The sequence below is a fragment of the Rhinatrema bivittatum genome, chromosome 15 (genome assembly GCF_901001135.1).
Source record: "Rhinatrema bivittatum chromosome 15, aRhiBiv1.1, whole genome shotgun sequence".
NCBI lineage: Eukaryota > Metazoa > Chordata > Amphibia > Gymnophiona > Rhinatrematidae > Rhinatrema > Rhinatrema bivittatum.
In genome coordinates, this window is record NC_042629.1 from 27,885,377 (window position 1) to 27,907,715 (window position 22,339).

General features: G+C 43.4%; 1 protein-coding gene across 5 annotated transcripts in view; it reads right to left on the reverse strand.

Annotated features, from left to right (window-relative positions):
* Positions 1 to 22,339, reverse strand: part of CBS (cystathionine-beta-synthase) — a 215,849-nt gene that overhangs the window by 83,579 nt on the left and 109,931 nt on the right. For all 5 annotated transcript variants that reach the window (XR_003852749.1, XM_029577798.1, XM_029577799.1 and 2 more), the window contains exons 13-14: positions 13,230 to 13,364; positions 7,898 to 8,006 (exon numbers count right to left, since the gene is read on the reverse strand). Coding sequence is in view for 4 of the 5 variants with exons in the window: in XM_029577798.1 (XP_029433658.1) it covers positions 7,898 to 8,006; positions 13,230 to 13,364 (244 nt within the window). In the remaining variant the exon portion in view is untranslated. The remainder of the gene's footprint in view (positions 1 to 7,897; positions 8,007 to 13,229; positions 13,365 to 22,339) is intronic.

The window sequence follows — 22,339 nt, forward strand, 5'->3', positions numbered from 1 at the left end:
CCATTCTTTATCAGCAGCAGATGAGGGCAAGAAGCATTGAGGACAGGTAGCTGAGGAGGCAGCAGCAGTGGATCTATAAAGCATGCACATTTCTCCTTTATGTTCCTGCTTTCACATCCAGGCCCAATGGGGTAAAGAGAGCATTCATCAGCCTCACTGCCAGGCCTGGCAGAGGAAGATAAAGTTAGTGTCCTGCCGGGCCCATATGAACAGGAGTTGGGGATATTGTGCTCTAATCTGGGTGAACAAGGAGGGATCTACCTCCCACTGGCAAGAAAGAGAAGAAGAAAGCAAGAGCAGCTTCCTGTCATATCCAATAAAAGAGAAGTCAGGCAACTCCTGCCCAGACTGATGAGGAAAGATCAATCTTCTGCTGGCTCTGCGACACACCTTCGGGGGCTTCGTGACACACTAGTGTATCCCGACACACCTGTTGAGAACCACTGATCTAATGGTCCAACTGACTCTCTCACAGGCACTTTGCTTTAAATTTACCTGATAAAATTTTTATTATGAGTTTTGCTTCCACAGCAAGCTTCTTTTCAAATTCTGTTTTTGCCTTCCTTATCAATGCACAATTAAACTCTGGAATTTGTTGCCAGAGAATGTGGTTAGTGCAGTTAGTACAGCTGTGTTTAAAAAAGGATTGGATAAGTTCTTGGAGGAGAAGTCCATTACCTGCTATTAATTAAGTTGACTTAGAAAATAGCCACTATTACTAGCAACTTAGTTTTTGGGTACTTGCCAGGTTCTTATGGCCTGGATTGACCACTGTTGGAAACAGGATGCTGGGCTTGATGGATCCTTGGTCTGACCCAGTATGGCATGTTCTTATGTTCTAATGCTTTGCATCTAAGTTACCATCGAACTATTTTCTTCATTCAGATCCCTTTTCCATTTTTTGAAGGAAGGATGTTCTTTTTCACCTCACCTTTTAACCATGCCAGCAGATGTTTGGCCTTCCTTCCATATTTAATGCGTGGAATACATCTAAACTGGGCTTCCAAGATGAGGGGGATCAATATTCAGATCTTATCTGTTTGTCTAAGTTAGCTAGATAGACATATCCTGCTAACTTAGACGGAATATTCAGCACGGCTAAGCTGTTGAATTCAGTGCTGCTTAGATAGAGTACACATTTTTTATATAAAAAATCTCAATCCAGGAATTTGAAAATTCCTGGATTGGTATTTTTTATATAAAAAATGTACACAAAAAACTCAGAAAAAAGTAGTTTTGAAATAAATTTGTGTGAAGGTGGATGATAGAGAAGACCGGCTGGTTTTGATTATAAACACAGCGACTGGCTTGCTGACACCTTCATGGAGGCTACTTATAATATTGATGGTTGTGTTCCCATTGTTTGATTACTAGGTTTCAATTACCCCAATATTGACTGGGTAAATGTAACATAAGGACATGCTAGAGACAAAGTTCCTGGATGGAATAAACAACTGCTTCATGGAGCAATTGGTTCAGGAACCAACGAGACAGGGAGCTATTTTAAATGTAATTCTTAGTGGACCGCAGAATTTGGTGAGAGAGGTAACAGTGGTGGGGCCATTTGGCAACAGTGATCATAACATGATCAAATTTGAAGTAATGACCGGAAGAGGGACAATATGTAAATCTACAGCTCTAACACAAATTTTCAAAAGGGAAACTTTGATAAAATTAAGAAAATAGCTAGAAAAAAACCTTAAAGGTGAGATGCAAAGGTTAAACGTGTACAACAGGCATGGACATTGTTTAAAAATACAATCTTAGAAGTGCAGTCCAGATGTATTCCACGCATTAAGGTGGAAGGAACGCAAAACGATTACAGACATGGTTTAAAGGTGAGGTGAAAGGCTATTTTAATCAAAAAACATCCTTCAAATATTGGAAGAAGGATCCATCTGAAGAAAATAGGAAAAGGCATAAGCATTTTCAAGTTAAGTGTAAAACACTGATAAGGCAGGCTAAGAGGGAATTTGAAATGAAGTTGGCCATAGAAGCAAAAACTCAAACTTTCTAAAATATATCTGAAGCGAAAAACCTGTGAGGGAGTCGGTTGGACCGTTAGATGGCCAAGGGATTAAAGGGGCTCTTAGGGAAGATAAGGCCATTGCGGAAAGACTAAATGAATTCTTTGCTTCTGTGTTTACTAATGAGAATCTTGGGGAGATGCCGGCTCTGGAGATGGTTTTCAAGGGTGATGAGTCAGACGAACTGAAACAATTCACTGTGAACCTGGAAAATGTAATAGGCCAAATTGACAAACTAAAGAGTAGCAAATCACCTGGACTGGATGGTATACACCTCAAGGTTCTGAAGGAACTCAAAAATGAAATTTCTGATCTATTAGTTAAAATTTATAACCTATCATTAAAGTCATCCATTGTACCTGAAGACTAAAGGGTGGTCAATGTAACCCCATATTTAAAAAGAGCTCAGGGACAATCCAAGAAATAGACCAGTGAGCTTGACTTCAGTGCCAGGAAAAATAGTGAAAACTATTCTAAAGATCAAAATCAAAAAGCATATAGAAAGACATGGTTTTATGTAACACAGTCAGCATGGATTTACCCAAGGCAAGTCTTACCTCACAAATCTGCTTCACTTTTTTTGAAGGGGTTAATAAACATGTGGATAAAACTGAATTGGTAGATGTAGTATATTTGGATTTTCAGAAGGTGTTTAACAAAGTCCCTCATGAGAGGCTTCTAGGAAAAGTAAAAAGACAGAAAGGAGGCAATGTCCTTTCGTGGATTACAAACTGTTTAAAAGACAGGAAACAGAGTAGGATTAAATGGTCAATTTTCTCAATGGAAAATGGTAAATAGTGGAGTGCACCTGGGATCTGTACTTGTACCGGTGCTTTTCAATATATTTATAAATGATCTGGAAAGGAATTTGACGAGTAAGGTTATCAAATTTGCAGATGATACAGAATTATTCAGAGTAGTTAAATCACAAGCGGATTGTTAGAAATTGTAGGAGGACCTTGTGAGACTGGAAGGTTGGGCATCCAAATGGCAGATGAAATTTAATGTATACAAGTACAAGGTGATGCATATAGGGAAAAATAATCCAAGTTGTGGTTACATGATGTTAGGTTCCATATTAGGAGCTATCTCCCAGGAAAAAGATCTAGTCATCATAGCAGATAGTTTATTGAAATTGTCGGCTCAGTGTGCTGCGGCAGTCAAAAAAGCAGACTGTTAGGAATTATTAGTAAGGGAATGATGAATAAAATGGAAAATGTCAATGCCTCTGTGTCAATCCATAATGAGACTGCACCTTGAGTACTGTGTACAATTCTGGTCACCGCATCTCAAAAAAGATATAGTTGCACTTGGAGAAGGTACAGAGAAGGACGACCAAAATGATAAAGGGGATAGAACAGCTCCCCTATGAGGAAAGGCTAAAGAAGTTAGGGCTGTTCAGCTTGGAGAAGAGACTGCTGAGTGGGGATATGATAGAAGTCTTTAAAATCATGAGAAGTCTAGAATGCGTAAATGTGAATTGGTTATTTACTCTTTTGGATAATAGAAAGACTAGGGGGCACTCCATGAAGTTAGCAAGTAGCACATTTACAACTAACTGGAAAAAGATTCTCTCTCACTCAACACACAATTAAGCTCTGGAATCCAGATACACTAACTGCACTAACCACAGAGGATGTGGTTAGTGCAGTTAGTGTATCTGGGTTTAAAATGTTTTGGATAAGTTCTTGGAGAAGTCCATTAACTGCTAATAATCAAGTTGACTTAGGAAATAGCCACTGCTATTACTGGCATCAGTAGCATGAGATCTACTTAGTGTTTGGGTAATTGCCAGGTTCTCGTAGCCTGGATTGGCTGCTGTTGGAGACAGGATGCTGGGGTTGATGGTCCCTTGGTCTGACCCAATATGGAAATTTCTTGTGATCTTATGCTCTAGGCAGGAGACCTGTTGCTGAGGTGAGATTAGGGTGCGTGGCTGGGGCTTATGTTCCCAGCCTTGTGAAGTCATCCAAGGGTGCCGGCAGACTATATTCTCATCATGGATCCTTTAAAGGGTGGCGTGCCGTGCACCTGTCTAAGGAAAGCCCTGCGGGGTGAGCAGCATGGTGGTGTCATGGCGGAGTCACTACTGCCAGGGAGGAGAGTGTCGAGGTCCTAGCCATGCAGAAATTTGCAGGCAATTAGGGTGAGTGCTGTTGGCTGTGAGCTGACTTACGACTGGCAAAAGTAGCAGTTCCCACTGCAAAGCTGCATCTGTGAAAGTCTTTCAATAACTGTGGTGCATGAAGGTTTGAGGCAATCTCCCAAGAATTTTCTTCGGGCCCAAAGCCTTTCCATGTGATGAGATACTAAATCTTGCTCCTGACTCTTCCAGGATTTCCTCGACCTCATATTGAGTGGTGTCCTCCGCCACTATTTATGTGGGTTTAAGTGGTAGTCTTGAGGGCCAAGATGGCTGACTAACAAGGACACAAGGAAAACATTGTGGATTCTGAGTGTGGGTAGCAGTCTCAGTTTGAAGACCACAGGTCCCACCTGGCGAAGGGAAATGGTTCAATGAATGTGGGAGCGATTTTTAAAGATGTCATATTGAGGTGCAGGTTTTTTGTTCTGAGCCAGACTAATTCTCCGGGATGGAGTTGGGGGTACTGGATGACACTTTTCTCTGCTTGCCTTTTAAAGCATTACACTGCCATTTCAGCCATAGTTCTTGGAGCTCTTGCCCCAATATGTTATCTGCCAGACAGGTGACAGGAGTGGGGACTGGCAAAGGTACCAGAAGGTGGCACCCGAAGACTCGGTAAAAGCGTGAGGAAACTGTCTAGCTCCCTACTTGGTTACAGTAGCAGAACTCTGCCCATGAGAGAAGTGATGTCCAGTTATATTGATGCTGGATCATATAGGCCCTCATAAAGGCTTTAAGGGTCTGATTAACCCATTCCATATACCCGTTGCTCACTTTTGAAATGAAGTCAAAAGTGATACCGAATTTCTTGCACAGGATCTTCCAGAAGCGGGCCGGAAAGGATATGTGAGGGGAATCCATGCAGGCAAAAGATGTGCTGAATGAAGAGATTAGCCATCTCAGGTGCAGAAGGAAGCCCAGGGAGTGGTATGAAATGGGCCATCTTTGAAAAATGATCCACTAGAGAGGGGAAGGTCTGTGACAAAGACAGTGGCCAAATTGGTCCAGGATTCCTTGGGGGCTGGCAGTGGCTGTAACAGGCTCCAAGGTCGGGCTCAAGAGCTCTTGCTCATGGCACATGTGGGGCAGGAATTTACATATTGCATCATGTCGACTCATCTGAGCCCACCAACAGTGTTGGAGCTCCATGATTTTAGTGATGACTGGTTGACCTGCCAAATGAGAGTTGTGGGCATAAGTGTTGGAGGAACGACTGTCTTCCCAGGTGGAACTGGCACAGCGATAGTGATTACGATCCTTGCGGGGTTTATAATGTGTCATGAGGGCTCTGAGGAACCTTCTGAGTTGAAGAGCATGAGAACGCATCAGCCCGTTGGTTTTCTCTGCTGGGCAATACTACAATTCAAAGTCAAACTGGTTGAAGAATAGTGATTAGCAGGCTTGCTGGGGATTCAGTCACTGGTCACATTTTTATGATCTGTGTAAACAGTTACCTGGTATCAGGCCCCATCTAACATATGTCACTATTCCTCTAGGGCTAGCTTCATAGCTAGCAGCTCAAGATCCCCAATTGTGCAGCTTTTCTCGGCTGGGGTAAACTTTGTGAGAGAAATAGGAGCAGGCTACAAGGGTCCCATGGTTGTTATGCTGTGAGAGGATAGCTTCTACCTTGAGGGTAAAAGCATCTACTTCCAGTAAGAATGGCTCGGAAAGATCTGGGCGGTGCAGACATGCGTTACAAATGAATCCTTCCTTGAAGCAGTTAAATGCCTGAATAGCACTGTCTGTCCAATTCTTGGTATCAGAACCCTTTTTGGTAAGGGCTGTAAGTGGAGCGGCCAAGGTACAGTAGCCATGAATGAATTTTCTACAATTGTTCGGAAATCCAAGGAAGCGCTTCAGGGCCTACAGGCTGAGGCCACTCTAGGATGGCTTTCAATTTCTTGGTATCCATCCAATGGCTATGCTGGGAAAAGATATAGCCAAGAAACGGGAGCTCCTCCTGCTCAAAGGTGCATTTTTCTAATTTTTCATAAAAGTGGTGTTCCCAGAGCCTCCAGAGTTCTTTCTTCACGTGTCTATGCTCCTTCAAGGATTTTCAAAAGACAAGAATATCATTCAGATGTACCACTACATGAGAATAAAAGTAGTCATGGAAAATGTCATTGATCATAAACTGAAAGACAGCAGGAGTGTTGCACAAGCTGAAGGGCATCACCAGGTACTCATACTACCCATCCCTGATATTACAAGCTGTCTTCCATTCGTTGCTCTCTCTTATTTGAATCAAGTTGTGTGCCCCATGGAGGTCAAGCTTTGTAAATATCTGCGCTCCTCCGAGAAGTTCAAAGAGCTACATGAACAGTGGGAAAGGGTACTGTTTATTATTAACTGCATTGAGCCCTTCCTAATCAATATAAAGGAGGAACAAGCCTTTTTTTTTTTTTAATCGACAAAGCAGCCAGCCCCAGCTGGAAATGAAGATGGATGAATGAACCATTTTTCTAATTTGTTTTTGATGTACTCTGACATATCAGTTTCTGGCGCGGAAAGAGGGTAGACCCTACCTCTGGCAGCTACCTTCCCTGGAAGCAAATCAATGGCGCAATCATAGAAGCAATGTGGTGAAAGGTTTCCACCTGCTTTTTGCTGAAGACATTTGCATATTGAGGTGACAGACCAGATAATTCTGGGGTTACCACTTGGGTTAGGGGAACAGTAGGCAAGACCTTGGAAAGGCATTGGTCATGACAGAAAACTCCATTTGGGTTGCCTAAAACTACAAAAAGAATTAAATTCAAGCTCTATTTTCCCAGAACACTTGCAATTTTAAATTTGGAGTTAAATGCTAACCTCAAAAAAAAACCATACAATTATCACTAACAAAATTATTTTGCATGAGTTAAACACACTTTCACAGCAAGACCAACTTATCACTAACAGATAAAGTTTCTGCTGTCAGCACTCCTTCAGGACTGAAATTTACTCATTTCTTGCATTCCTATATTATGCTTCTAAGGCAATTGCTTCAAACAAAAATACTTCAAAACAGTATCCTCTGTGTGATTCACAATGCAATTAACAATTGACTAAGCAAAGATAATTCAGACAAAGCTGCTTACCAAGTAAAGCTGTTACTAGCAGTAATTTGTTATGGATTAGACAGTTGCCTGGTTTTGATTGTAAACATTACTATCCTTAACATAAGGCGTGGGGGTAATCTGCACGGAGCAGCAGTTACTAATATAAGAAACTTGCTTCTACTGTATGTAAACCAATCCCATACATATTCATTGCAGATATTCTGAAAAGATGGCCTGTTTGTAGTTCGAGGAGTGGATTTGGCCACTCCTGCTCTAACCTGTTTAGCCTTTCTTCATAAGAGATCCATTGTCTCTCTAATTGTTTTTGTTACCTTCTTTGCACTTTTTCTAGTTCTGCGGCATTCTTTTTGAGATGTGGTACTCAGAACTTCACACAATACTTAAGGTGTGGTCGCACCATGGATTGAAACAGAGGCATTAATATATCCCCAGTTTTATTTTCTATTCCTTTCCAAATGATCCTTAGTGTACTTTTGGCTGTTGGTGATACTCAACGGTAGGATGTGATCCTGGCATTCTGTACACATCAGAGATGGAGGTAATATCAGCACCCCTCCTCCCCATCTGTGACAGCAGCAGTCCTGGTGCTCTGAGTATGTCCATGGTGGAGGCACCCATCATTGGTAGATGCAGTCCTAATGGATACCTGTCTGTATTACCTGTGTAAACTGTTTGTAGATTACTTTGCTGACAGGATCAGAAGGTTTCACTTTGCCAGCAAGAACAGAAGACAGCATGTTACCCAGAGTAACCATCCCAATGACCCGCCTAAAAAAAAAAAAAAGAAAGTGTGTCAATCAATTGTCTCAGGCAGAGTTCCTGTCACATGGTATAAGGAATTAAATACAGATGTCCAGGAAAATGGAAGTAAATTCATGCAGAGAGCCATTTTTACACTGTCCACTTTGGAACTTAGGTACTTTTAATTCATGGACTTTGTACCAATTCTCAAAGAGAAAACACCTGAATACTTGCACTTATAAACTATTTACAGACTTTGGCACCTACTTTGTGTGTAGATTTTTTTTATGGAAAATAAAGTTGGCAGATAACTTGTCTTGCATAATCAATGGGATAAGTCTCCTATTGCATCTACCCTCCTAAAGTTATCCAGGTGACATTACCCATAGTAACATAGTGAATGATGGCAAATAAACACTAACATGGTTGGACACTAATCTGCCAGCACATTTTCTTAAAAAAAAAATAAAATTTTAAGGGCAGTACCCAATAAATTTCAAACCTAATCAGCAATGTCTGAATACATCCAGTTAGTTTTAAAGTTATCCGGGTACGTGAACCCGGATAACTTTTATCTTAATTAGTTATATTCAAAAAATAATCAAGTAAGTGGTGGAAAAACAAAAACAAACAATTGCCCAGCTCTCCACTCTGCTGAATATAATCTGCATTGAAATGCCAAAAAGCAGAATATAAATCAAACCAAATAAATGAATTACTGAAACTAATGTCGGGCATGGTGCCCAAACCCAATCTTTGCCTTCTAGCCCCCACCCCTTAAAGAAGGAACAGGTCTATACACTCCCCCCAAATTCTAAAATTATATCCTTTCAGACCCCTTCTAATGCCTCCCACCCACACCCCAACATCCTCCTGGCCTGCAGGCGTGTGGTATAATTCTGTATTTCCTGGTGGCATCTAACGTTGCTTTGACAGAGAGAGAATGGAGATTAGGAGAGGGCCTGGAGACTACATATATTTTCAGATTTGGGGTAGTGGGGATGCCCTTGACCAATAGGCCCACTAGTTTTTGTTTTTTTTTTAATTTTTATCTTTTGGAGGAGGGAATTCAGGTGCTATGTCCAACATCAGTTTGAATGATTTAGTGGGGTGGGGGATCAGGCCTGCAAGAATGTTTAGTTTTGCTTTTCCACCATTTAACCAGCTATATTTTTGGATATAAACAGTTATCCAGGTACAAAACATATGAACATGCCATACTGGGTGAGTCTGAGGGTCCATCAGGCCCAGCATCCTGTTTCCAACAGAGGCCAAACCAGGCCACAAGAACCTGGCAAGTACCCAAACACTAAGAAGATCCCATGCTACTGATGCCATTAATAGCAGTGGCTATTCCCTAAGTCAACTCTCCTGATAAAGAAATATTAGCTACAATCTTTTCACAGACAAAGTCTGAACAATATAGATATACCACACCAAAGTCAGAAGCTGTTATTTTAAACTAACAATGCATTGTAATGGTAAAACCAAACCGCCTAAATGTTCCTAACAATCAAGCTTAACATACACACTTAGTTTATAATTATGAATTGTTACCGTACAATGATGGCACTTAACCAAGTTCTAATCTATACCACCCATAAGTTTATTGTTGTGCCCTTATGTAAACCGTTGTGATGGTTAGCCAACTTAATGACGGTATAGAAAAGTTTTTAAATAAATAAATACCATTCGTAGCTAAACAATATAGTCTTTTAAATAATTTGATTGCATTTATCTAGCTATTTGTTAAAAATCTTTGTATTTCTTTATATATGTTTTTTTAATGTATTTTGTTATAAATGTTGTCTTTTAATGTTTCTTAAGTTTTATCATTTATACATGTACCTTTAAATGTTATTTTAATTTTTTTTTTTAATACTGTTTATGGATAAAAATCGTCCCGAGTCAGGCAGTCTTTTACATGATCAATAAAATCCACTTCTTCTGACATCATTCCACCTCTGGTTTCTTGCTTCTTGGAATAACCCAAACAGTTTGTTAACATAGGGTCCATCCCCTCCCATCTCATGTCCCTAAGTTGGCCATAATTGTCCCTTTCAGAAAACTGCATGTCTTCATGCTGCAGAATCCTCTCTCTTCAGGATCCCAGTATAGGCAGCACCCGGAGATCCTGGCTCCTGGATTTCTGGCCCAACCACCCATTACCCCACCAGCTTTCTTCACAATCTGCAGCACTGCCTGCCCCAATCTTCCTTCCAGTTCAGGGGCCTACGAGGGAAGGGAAAGGAAAACAGGATGCAAGTGCAAACTGCTTTGCAAAAGACCTGCCACACACACTATACCAAGCACCTTACCAGACCAAAAACAAACAACCCTCAACATGTTAGGGTTATGCATTTTCCCCTTACAAACCAGTACGTTCTGCTGCCCTGGGTCATCTCACCAACCACAAGAAAACAAACAGCATCTTCAAATCACCAAACTTTCTCTTTATTCCTTGACTGGCATTTCTAGCCCCGGGTATGCTTACCCAGCTCCAGTTAAAATGGGCATCTCCAGTTCCCCACAGTTCTCTGGTCTGCCCTTGAAGATGCTTTCCCGGTCCTCTCAGCAGTCTGGTCTTGCTTAGAAACCACCTCCAGTCGGGTTGTGCTTGTCCATGCTAGCCTTCCTTTCTTGGCTACTTTGACCATGACAGGCTCTTTTCTCATTTACTCTGGCCTGCCATCTGTGATGAATTGAGCCTTATAAGAAACCATCCTACTTCTGCCACCACTTGTGGTAATCCAGGTCAGGTTTTTACCTCTTACTATCTTAATCCAGAGCCCATTCCTGTGATGATTGGTCCTGGGATTGTGGCTCCAGATAAGCCCCTATCATAGGGGGAGTTCAAGTATCCATATCTAGAACAAATGTGTTTCTCCTCTAGTAATTCTATCGCCAGACTCTGCTTCTGAAAATACAAGTTATCTATGGGACTGGGGTGTATGGTGCAAATGGGTGGTTTAATTCTGAACTTAATAAACCAGACCTTAGTTCAGTTATTTCTTCAGCTAAAACCATAGCCACTGGGGATAATGTGTACTACTGACTGCTGCCAGATCCTGATGAGACCTTCAGGTGCCCGGAGGGCACCCCTGGGGGAGGAATTCTGTCAGGGAAAAAGATAGTCCCTGGTCTTGAACTGGAGTCTGCTCAGTTTGGGACAAGTGTCTTGTGCATAAAGTCACAGGCTGACTAAAATAGAGCTAATATCAGACGGCAGATAGCCTGTTGGTATGGCCCTGCCGCTGAGGATCCAGATTGGTCCTCAGGGGATTCAAAAGGAATGCTGAAACACCTGGAAGGTATTTTAAGCATTTAGAGGCCAAAGGAAAATGTGGGTTCCCAGAGGCAGACCCATGAGCTCTTTGCCTGTTAGATTGTTTTGCGTGATATTTTATTATGTATGTTGCTTTGTACACTGCCTAGTACAATGCTTCCAATATTATGTGGTATATAAAATAAATACAAATATATATATTCTGGAAGTCTTGTACCTTGCCTTTAAGCAGACATTTGTCTCCTGTCTCTGAAGAGGATCTGCTCTGAAATGCGTGTGCTGGATACCTGTGTGTGTGGGTGTGATGCAGGGGTCTTCAGCCCGACACCAAGTATTTTGGGTATTCAGAAAACTACATCATTTTAGCCAGGCCTCTGGGCTAGTCCCAGCTGTCCCAGCATGCTCTGCTGAGAGGAGGTACTGCACCAGAGGAGGGGTGCATCTCGGAGAGGCTGGGGGCCCGGGAGCAGCCACAATTATTCACAGGTTGAGCCCCTGGGTATAGGCAGCCACCAGGACCTACCAGGGGGAACAGCAACCAGGAAGGAGGCAGGAATCCGAAAGCAGAGCAGGATCCAGAAATGGAGCCAAAGGCCAGAATCAGAGTTAAGGATCAGAACTAGAACAGGAACCAGGATAAAGCAGAAACCAGGAACACACAAGACCAGGCAAGAGCAGATTCAAAGAGCAAACTCTTTGAGGACTGTTGAACCAACAAAGGTATAAATATCCACTCTAAGGCATTCACAAAAAGCTATTTAACTTTTAATCTCAGCACAAGCATAGGATTAGAGAGACCATCACAACACCCAAACAGCATGTCTGGATTTCTTTTTGTCCATCAACCTCCATGGGTCATGTATAATCATGGCTCTCAATGCACTGCAGTTCAAACAATTATTTTATACGTCATTTTTGTATGCAAATTAAACAGCCAAGAGGAAAAGAACTGCACTTCCCTCAAATGGTATTTCTCTTCATCGTACAAATTAGGAAACAGCATTCAACTGCAGCGTTCGGCAAAAACCCGACATAACTTTATGTTTTGAATTACTTCTGCTTCAGGGGAAATTCATACGCTCGGTGGCTTCCAGTTTTCATGGCTCATTAAACCCCATTACGATATGCACTAATATCGGTAGCCATTTAATGTTAATTCAAGCTGGGATCGTGCCAGGCTAGGGCTCTTTATATCCAGCCCTCGAAACCTAATGCTGTCCAATATGGAGCTTTCGGAGTTTGATAGTTCCTACAAGATGCATGCTGAGCCAGTGGGTCCACTACAGGATCCCCTGACCTTGAACACCTGGGGCCACAGGTTCGATCCCCACTGCCCCTGACAGTGTTAGGAATAAAAGTCAGTCTGGGGCCTGCGAGCCAGTGGAGGCTCACAGGCCCTGCAACAGCCCCAGTGCTTCCTCACGCAGGGCTTCCTATCTCCACAGAAACTCGGGCTGCTGCATGACATTCATTGTCAGTGCCTGCTGGCTCACAGGCTCACGCTGCCTTCCACTACTAATGCTGCTGCTGCCTGAACTGCACTGCCATTTGAGGCACTCGTGGCCCCAGCTGATGCTTTTCTGATCCCATATGGAGTCCCAATCAACAGTTTGGGAAGCCCTGACCTAGATCCATTATATGAGCAAGAATTTACAACTTCTTTTAGCATAGACTCAAAGACTGGCATGAGTAGCATGTAAGAGAGACACTAAGGCAGAGACTTTACTGGGATGTCATTGTTTTACTGTGTATTTCATTCTCATTCTCTTCCAACCATGCAGCTACGATTTTCTGTCTCATGTAAACCTCATCTTCTATACCAATAGATGCCACATGCAAGGACACCAGTATATTGTGCCTTTCTCCGCTAGGGCTGGCTGTGTCGGATGATTCAAGCATGGATGCAAATGTTGTTCCAAACTTCTGTAAGAATGAGGAGAGGGGATACAGATGTTGGTACATACCCCGATTCGTCAACGATAGGCACCTGATCAAAGCCCTTTTCTCTCAGGATGTCTATGGTTTTCTCACAGGTGACATTGGGAAGTACGGTCAGAGGAGCACAGAGCTTTAATGCCTGAACCTTGATGTGCCACCACCTGAAAAACAGTGCAGAGAATATTATGACAGGTTTTAGGACGACAGCAACAGAAAGGGATAACTCACCTATAAGGAGGGGCTGGAAGAGAGCCACAGCACTCATATTGTTGAGGCACAGAGAGAGAAGAGGTGGGAAGCAGCAAGAGGCTGCCAGGTGTCAGGCAAACAAGAAGAACAGGAAAGGGTGCAAAGAGAGTTAATGGATGTTCTTCATATAGTCTGCCTGAGAACTGTGCCATGGCCAAGTCATTCTTAGCATTGGTTTTTCTTCAGCCATTGTGTTCTCCAGGCCCAGCACAACTCCACACCTTGTAAATAGTATAACACTTTCAGAGACTATGCAACTTAGGGCTCCCCTGGTACCTAATGCAAGCTAAATTTAACACATCACTCCCTTTTGGATAAAACATTACTCCCTGGAGTGGAAGAGTAGCCTAGGGGTTAGAGCAGTGGGCTATGAACCAGGAGACCAGGGTTCGAGTCCTGCTGTCGTTCCTTGTGACCTTGGACAAGTCACTTCACCCTCCATTGCCTCAGGTACAAAACTTACTTTGAGATGCATCAAGGTACTCTAATATACATTAAACATTGTTTATTGCACGATATACACTGCATTTCTTATGACAGATCACTATCGTGGCCCTGCCCAGGTTCCTTCCTCTATTTCTAGGCAATTTTATGTTAATATTTTATCACAGCTGACTGAGAAAGTGGTCAGCCGCGATAAAATAAAATCTCTTGGGGAATTCTTAAATATAACGCGGGAGCTCCGGACCCTAACACAGGTCACAAAGCTCCCGCGTTATATTTAAAGCGCCATGAAAAAAACCCCAAAAAAACTGCCATGGACAAAAATAAAAGTTGAGCAGGAGTCATGGGTGACCCCCGACTCAATCCGGGACTGCCAGTTGAGGCAGCCCCGACACCCAAATTAAAAAAAAAATAGAAAGAACTTCATGCATGGCGACAAACTCAACCCCTCAACCCTGTCTTAACCAAATAAATAGTTCCCCCCACACCCTCTTTCCAAATTTATACATCATGTCACAGATACCCCTCTCCTCCTACCACTTTCACTCCAATAGTGACCTAAAATCATTGGGGATAAAGTGCCCCACCTACGCTCCAAAAATGTATTAAAAGGTCGTTGGGGTTCAGAAGGATCCCCTGGAGCATCCTCCCCTACCCTCTGACCCCTGCCCTCACCTCCCAAAGGAGCTTTCTTGATGGTGCCTGGGATGTCCTCTAGCTCCAGGCCTAGTCAGCACCATTTTTCAAAATGGCACCAACCTGACCTTGCCCCTGCCATGTGACTGAGGCAAGGTCTGGTGATCAGACTTAGGCCACATCTCGGAGGCACGATCCCTGGAACTTGTCCCATCACATGATGGGGCTAGGTCAGGTCAGTATCATTTGGAAAAACAGCATCAACTGGGCTCAGGGCTAGGGGGTGCCTTGGGCCCTATCGAGGAATCTTCTTCAAGTTTTGAAGGTTTGGGGGGTGAGGGGGAGCTGGGGGTCTCCCTGAACTCCAATAATTTATTTTATACATTTTGGGGCGTGGAGGAGGGAATGCTATATCCCTAAAGATTTTAGATCACTATTTGGGTGGGGTGATGGGTCAGTGTCATGATGCATGTATTTGGAAAGGGGGGCACCATTTATTTGGTGAAGACAGGGTTGGGAAGTGGGTAGTTCCATCGCCACACACATTTTTTTTTATTTTGGGGTATTGGGTCACCTTGAGTGGTAGCCCTGGGTTGAGCTGGAGATCAGCCCTGACCCTCATTCAGCTTGATCTTTTTTGCCAGGCTATTTTGCAGTGGCTGGCCCTTTAAGGCGATTGCAGTCGCTTGAGATTGGGGTTGCCATCGTACTTAAAGGGCGAGAAGCCATATTATTTAGTCTTATGGTGTTTGGCTGTGAGAGAAAAAGCTCACAGTTCTATTAAAAAAAAAAAAGTAGAGACTGAATTTATTTATTTATTTATTTAACACTTTTCTATACCGACCTTCATGGTAATAACCATATCAGATCGGTTTACATCGAACAGGGTAAAAAACTGAAACAGAAATAAACATATGAACGGAGGCGGCAAAGTTACATTCAACAAGGAGGGTGAACTTGGAGGCTTCATCAGCTGGAAAGAGAGGCCTAGGATGGCAGAAAACTAGTAATAATACCATAGGGTAAGCGGGCTAGTGCTTAATGAAATTAGAGGTACAAGGTTCCATCGCTCATGAAGGGAATTAGGTCATCTAGAATTCAGAATTAAGGGAATGTGACTCTTCATACATCTTAAATAAACTGAACTCTGTTTAACAGTATATTAGCATAAGAGTACCGGGAAGATCATTGATTGTTTTTATGATTCATGTTTTTGTTTTAGATTTTATGTATTTGAATTTTTTGTATATCTGTTTTACAATTATGAATGTACCATTGTAAACTGCCAAGAAATGGTGATTAGCGATCTAGAAATTTTTAATAAAATAAATAAGCACCATATAGCCATAATATTTTTGCAGCGTAGGGTCCCCACTATCACGATAGTGGGACCCCTCCCGTGATAAAAACACTGTGGCTTAGTGGCTCTAGGTGTTAGATGGTGAGCCCTCTGGGGACAGGGAAATATCTACAGTATCTGAATACAATCTGTTTTGAAGTGGCTGAAAGGCAGAATGAGAAATAACTACTTACCTGATAATTTCCTTTTCTTTAGGACAGTCAGATGAATCCAGAACAAGTGGGTTATGCACCTCCATCAGCAAATGGAGACTGAGCAAACCGCTGTCACAATATATATACCCCTGCAGTGACATGTCTGCCAGTATTTTCTTCAAAAGCAACTGTGGACAGACTAGTAAAAAACTTGATTAAAACAGATAACCATGTCAATACTGAGCCAACAGGCAATACTGAGCTCAGACAAGAATGTAACAACACTAGGCTAAGGGCTGGAGTAACACTTACCAGTAATCCCTGTAACATATAGGCACAAAGGAGGATCATTATGCAATCATTCGACAGCCAAGGGAGGAAAGCTGGATTCATCTGACTGTCCTAAAGAAAAGGAAATTATCAGTTAAGCAGTAATTTCTCATTTCTTAGCATCCAGTCAGATGAATCCAGAACAAGTGGGAAGAACCCAAGCTACTCCTGGCAGAAGGCTGCCCGCAGTCCAGTCAAAACCACATGTGCAAGGCCATGTCTTCCCAGGCCTGAACATCCAGATGATAATAGCTGGAAAAGGTATGCAAGGTCCACGTTGCAGCTCGGCAAATGTCGACAGGCGACAACAATCTAACTTCCACCATAACACTTGCCTGAACCCTAGTGGAATGCACCCTGACTTGACTAGGTAACAGCTTCCTAGCATCCACGAATGCAGCTGTGACTACCTCCTTAATCCAGCGAGCTACTGTAGCTCGTGAGGCTGCCTCTTCCTTGTCTAGTACTGCCGTGAATTACAAACAGGCGATCAGACTTTCGCAAAGGTTCAGTAACTTCCACATACCTGATAATGTGTCTCTTGACATCCAAGGGTCGCAACAGATGATACTCCTTTACATCTCTCTCTTTGTCCAGAAACGACAGGGAGATGGACTGATTCAACTGGAAATCAGTGACCACCTTCTGTAAAAAGGAACAGTAAGCAGCTGTGCCATCCCCTGGAGAAATGGCTCCCAGAAAGACAAGGCCTGCAGTTTGGAAACCCTATACACAGAAATAATTGCCACAAAGAACACCACTTTCAAGGTCAGCTACCACAAGGGTAAAGTACGTAGCTGTCTAAACATAGGCCCTGCCAAAAAATCCAAAAACAAATGACTCCATAGTGGGCACCAGAAACCACAATGGATGACTAAGATGTTTCACTCCTTTCAGAAAACGGGCCACATCAGGATGAGCCGACAAAGATCCACCATTTACCTGACCCCTGAAACAGGCAAGAGTTGCTACTTGTACCTTTAAGGAATTGAGAGCCAAGCCTTTATTCAAACCATCCTGTAAAAATTCCAAAATGAGCAGAATCTCGACCAAGGAAGAAAAAGTACTTTGATCCTCACACCAGGCTTCAAACACTCTGCAAATCCATATATAGGCCAAGGAAGTGGAAAACTTTCTAGCTCTTAGCAAGGTGGAAATCACTGCCGTAGATTATCCACGTTTCAGCAAGCGAATCTTTTCAAAGGCCATACCGTAAGAAAATCGAGTCGGATCTTCAAGAAGAACAGGTCCCTGCTGCAATAAGTTCCTGTGCACTGGAAGTCGAAGAGGCGAATCTGCCAGGAACCCCCGCAGATCTGCATACCACGATCTCCCAGGCCAATCTGGAGCGACCAAGAGCACCATTCCTCTGTGGCATTCAATCCTTCGAATGAGTCTTCCTGACATGGGCCAAGGAGGAAAAGCATACAGCAACTCGTCTTCCAGCCACTCCTGCATTAAGGCATCAATCCCCAATGACTTCCTCCTGCAGCTGAAGAAACGTGGAACCTTCACATTGCACAAGGTTGCTAACAGGTCTAGGAAAGGAGGATCTCCAGCAATCCCGAATCAGCTGAAATGCCTTGTCTAATAATGCCCACTATCCTGCGTCCAGACTCTCCCTGCTGAGAAAGTCTGCTCTTATGTTGTCTTTGCCTGCAATGTGCAAAGCTGAGAACATCTGGAGATGCACCTTTGCCCATCCAGTAAGATGATTATTTCCTGTGACACTTGTTGGCCCTTGGTACCTCCCTGCCAATTAACGTAAACCACAGTCGTTGCATTGTCCGACATTATTCGACCGATTGACCCTGCAGCCTGTCACTGAACTGTAAACATTCCAACCGGACCGCCCCGGCTTCCAGCTGATTGATGTTCCAGAGAGACTTTTCTGCACTCCAGCACCCTTGCGCTGTCAGCTCGCATCTGTTGTCAGTACTAGCCAGTCCGGTGGGTTTAGGGAAACTCCCTTCTGTAGATGTTCCACCTGCAGCCACCACTACAGTTGGGAAGAGACCTCCATCAGCAGGTGGAGCCAAATCAAATAGTCCTGAGACTGTGGGTTCCACTGGGGCAGCAGGGAACGCTGAAGAGGATGCATATGCGCTCTCACCCATGGTATCACTTCCAGAGTCGCCAATATGAAACAAAGTACCTGCAGGTAAGACAATACAGTCGGGCGCAGAATGTTCAACAAGCGGAGTTTAGCTAGCAACTTTTGAATTCAAGCTTTTGGCAGGAACACCTTGTCCTGCTTTGTGTCGAACCAAACCCAGAGGTATTCCAGCGACTGAGTAGGCTGAAGACTGCTCTTGGCTAGGTTCACCACCCAGCCAAGCTCCTGTAATGGGGAAATCACCTTGTGAGTCACCAGGTGACTTTCTTCCGGTGACTTGGCTCGAATCAGCCAGTCATCCAATTACAGGTGTACTAGGATTCCATCCTATCTCAACTCTGCTGCAACTATCACCACTACCTTGGAAAAAGTTCTGGGAGCAGTGGCCAGACCGAAGGGCAGCACCTGAAATTGAAAGTGGCACCACAGAAATGAGAACCACAAAAGGCATTAATATTCTAATCAGATGGGAATGTGAAGATAGGCTTCGAACAGATACAGGGAGGTTAGAAATTCCCTGGCTGCATGGCCATTATAACAGAGTGTAAAGTTTCCATGCGAAAATTTCATCCACAGATGTCGGTTGACACTTGTGAGGTCAGGGATGGGATGAAAGGAGCCCTCCTTTTTTGGCACGATGAAATAAATGAAATATCAACCCATATTTTCTTGAAACAGGGGCAATGAAACCACAGCTCTCAGACTCAGGCTACTATAGAAGCCATCCCTCTGGCTGAAGTGTGGACCAAACCACAGCCTGCATCTGCCAAGAAAGCAGCAGCTGGTTCAATAACTGCCCTGGAGCTTACCCCAGCGTCAACCACCTCCTGGGAGAGAAGCAAACAAGAGTGGGCTCCCAAGGAACAACAAGAAGCAATCTACAAGGTCATTGCCACTGCTTCAAATGCTTGCTTAACTATAGACAATCTTTTTATCATGAGCATCCTTCAAGACCGCTCCTCCTTCCATGGGAATAGAGGTCCACTTGGAGACTGCACATGCAAGTGCATTTATCTTTGGAAAACGTAAGCGCTTTCTTACCACTGGATTCAGAGGGTACAGGACTTTCAAAACTCGACCTCCTTTGAAATTAGCCTCTGGGGTGCCCCACTCAAGATCAATTAATTCTTGAATGGCCTCCATCATGGGAAAAAAACAAGATGCTTTACGTAAGGAAACCAAAATGGAATTTCTCTTTGGCTTAGACCCAGAATCTGCTCCTGGAACCCCGAGCATTTCCAACATCTGGGAGATCAGAGCTGGCAGTTTATCTCTATGAAAGAACCGAGGCATAGTTCTATATGGTTCTAATCCTGAAGGAATTTCACCATCCTCAAGACAGTCAGGATTGGCACCATCATCCATGCCATCTGGATCTCTATCAGGAAGTCCTGCTGCCGCGCTAGGAGTACTCCGGTGCTTAACAGAAGGTCCCGGCAAGGTTCCTACCTGTGCCTCTGTCCTGGGAGAATTGGACAGGGTTGAAGACTGCGCCTGAAGAAACGATTGCAACTCCTGGAAAGAAGTATCCAAACCAAGAGGCACCTAAGGCGTACTCACTGAGCTAGCGTCCCCTGCTGAGGAACCAGTTAGGAAAGGTCCAAATTCAGGTGCCCCACCTGAGTCGTCTTTACTCAGACCTATATCCGGCTGGGAAGAACCAGGTTTAGTGAAATCAAAGCATGATAATTCTCCCTGAGCCTCCAAACAGTGCTGGCATAAGGTAGCGGGCACTCCTGGCTGAGATGCTCTAACATGACAGGAAGTGCAAAGAAAAAAAGGTGCTTAGGCTTCTTAGGTATAGGCACCATTATGGCCGACAGTGCACTGAGTGGTGGCCGGAGGCATGCATCTGGTTTTTTTTTTTGGTTTTTTTTTTTAAATATATACTTCCAACTTAGGCACCCAGCACTTAGGCAACCCACACCTAGGCCCCTAACTAGGTGTCCAAGGCTTAGGCGTCCAAAGTTAAGCACCCAAAAAACTTAAGCGCATGGTACAACTTGTGTGCACAGTTAAGTGTGCAGCCACTACGGCACCAAGTAACTTGGACGCACAGACTAGAAGGCTCGACTGTGCGGCCAAAAACAGGGTGCACAATTAGATGCACATGCCGAACCAACAATCCTGTAGAGGGCAGCCTGAGAAGCCTCAAAATGTCACTGCGGCCTATGCGGTGCACAGCAAAAAAGCCTCAGAGCAGGGCCTAACCTAAGAAGGCTGCCCACGTCCCTCAACCTCCCACAGAGCGGGACGAACGTCGGAACAGTGCGCAGAGTATGGAGACTGGGGGGAAGGAGGAAGACCTACGCAACAAAAGCCTCCTAAGTCTCTGTATATTACTTTTTTTTTTTAAACTTACCAGAGCTCAGCCTTACCTGGCCGAGTACAGAGACGGTTTGGCTGTGGGGGGAGAGGGCATGTGCCGTCACCGCCGTGCTCTGCTTCCTCCACCTGTTGCCTTTTACCTGCTTAAACAGCTAAGTCCACGCTGGCTGAAAATCAGAGCACTCATCTGAGGGACCTCGGAAATCACCTTAGGAACTCCCAACTTGGGGAGGGACCATTTGGTATCACTGCAGGAGAGTGGGGTGAATTTATTTCTATAATTCTCCTTTCTCAAAATGAAGCAGTCCCCAGTAGGGAGATGCACATCCACAGACTGCTGGAGATGGAGAATACTGCAAGGATGCTGTCACTGCATGGATAGATATACTGTGGCGACAGTTTGCTCTGTCTCCATCTGCTGGTAGATGTGCATAACCCACTTGTTCTGGATTCATCTGACTGGATGCTAAGAAACAAATTAAATATTCCTCCTGGGCATGATTCTCCAATAAATCAAAGCAATATGAGTAAAATTAAAAGATCATTGGAGACCACCTTGCCAAGTTGTTACAGCCCAGATCAGTCAAAACCATTCCTGCTGCTGATCCACAATTCTCATCTGGTCAGCGGACTAAATCATGGAACTCAAGACTAAACATGTTATGTGCAACACAGCTTGGCATATACCTTACTCTTGATACAAGGTCTCCCTTGAAGATCCTGAGTGTAATTGTACCATGTTGTGATTATATTAACTTATTAATCTAACAACTGCTTGGCAATTTTGAAGTGTGCAAAGGCTTTTCTGATTCTTTTACATGGTGATCACTAAAAATGGAACTGTAGTTCTTTTCATTACAATAAAAATGACTAAGAGAAATCAGAGTTGCCACTTCCTTTTTCACAACCACTACCAACTGCATACAGTCCAATTTCCAAAAAGGAGCTCAGTACCTGATTTAGGGCACTTTAAGTAGGAGCTTGGTTAAGCTTTAACAGCTGAATAGAAGTACCTAAATATAACTTTAAGATCCTTAACTTGAGGTTCCTGAAGTCAGTGTAGCGATTGGGACAACCCAAACTAAGTTACCATATTTAGGAAATAAGCCTGTTCTCCCATGTCTCCGCTTATTTTTTAGGAACTTTAATTTAGAACCCTTTGGTTTAGGTGCTGAACCCATGAAAAATTTAAATTTCAAAAGAATAGGGGCCTAACACAAACTATGTCTTTAATATTGCCCTTTTAATACATTTCTTCTGCAAGTAATGAAATACTTTTATGAATCAATCCCCATAATTTGGTTACATAGAAACATGATAGCAGAAAAAAGAAAATTACTTCTTACCTGCTAATTTTCGTTCCTGTAGTACTAGGATCAGTCCAGACGGTGGGTTATGTCCCCCGTCCAGCAGATGGAGTCAGAGTAAAACTTCGAGGGTGCTGGTATATAAACTGGTGCACCCTCCTAGATCCTCAGTATCGAGAATATCAAAGCCAAGCCAGAAAAAAAACTGGACAGACCAAGGATGATGGATCAA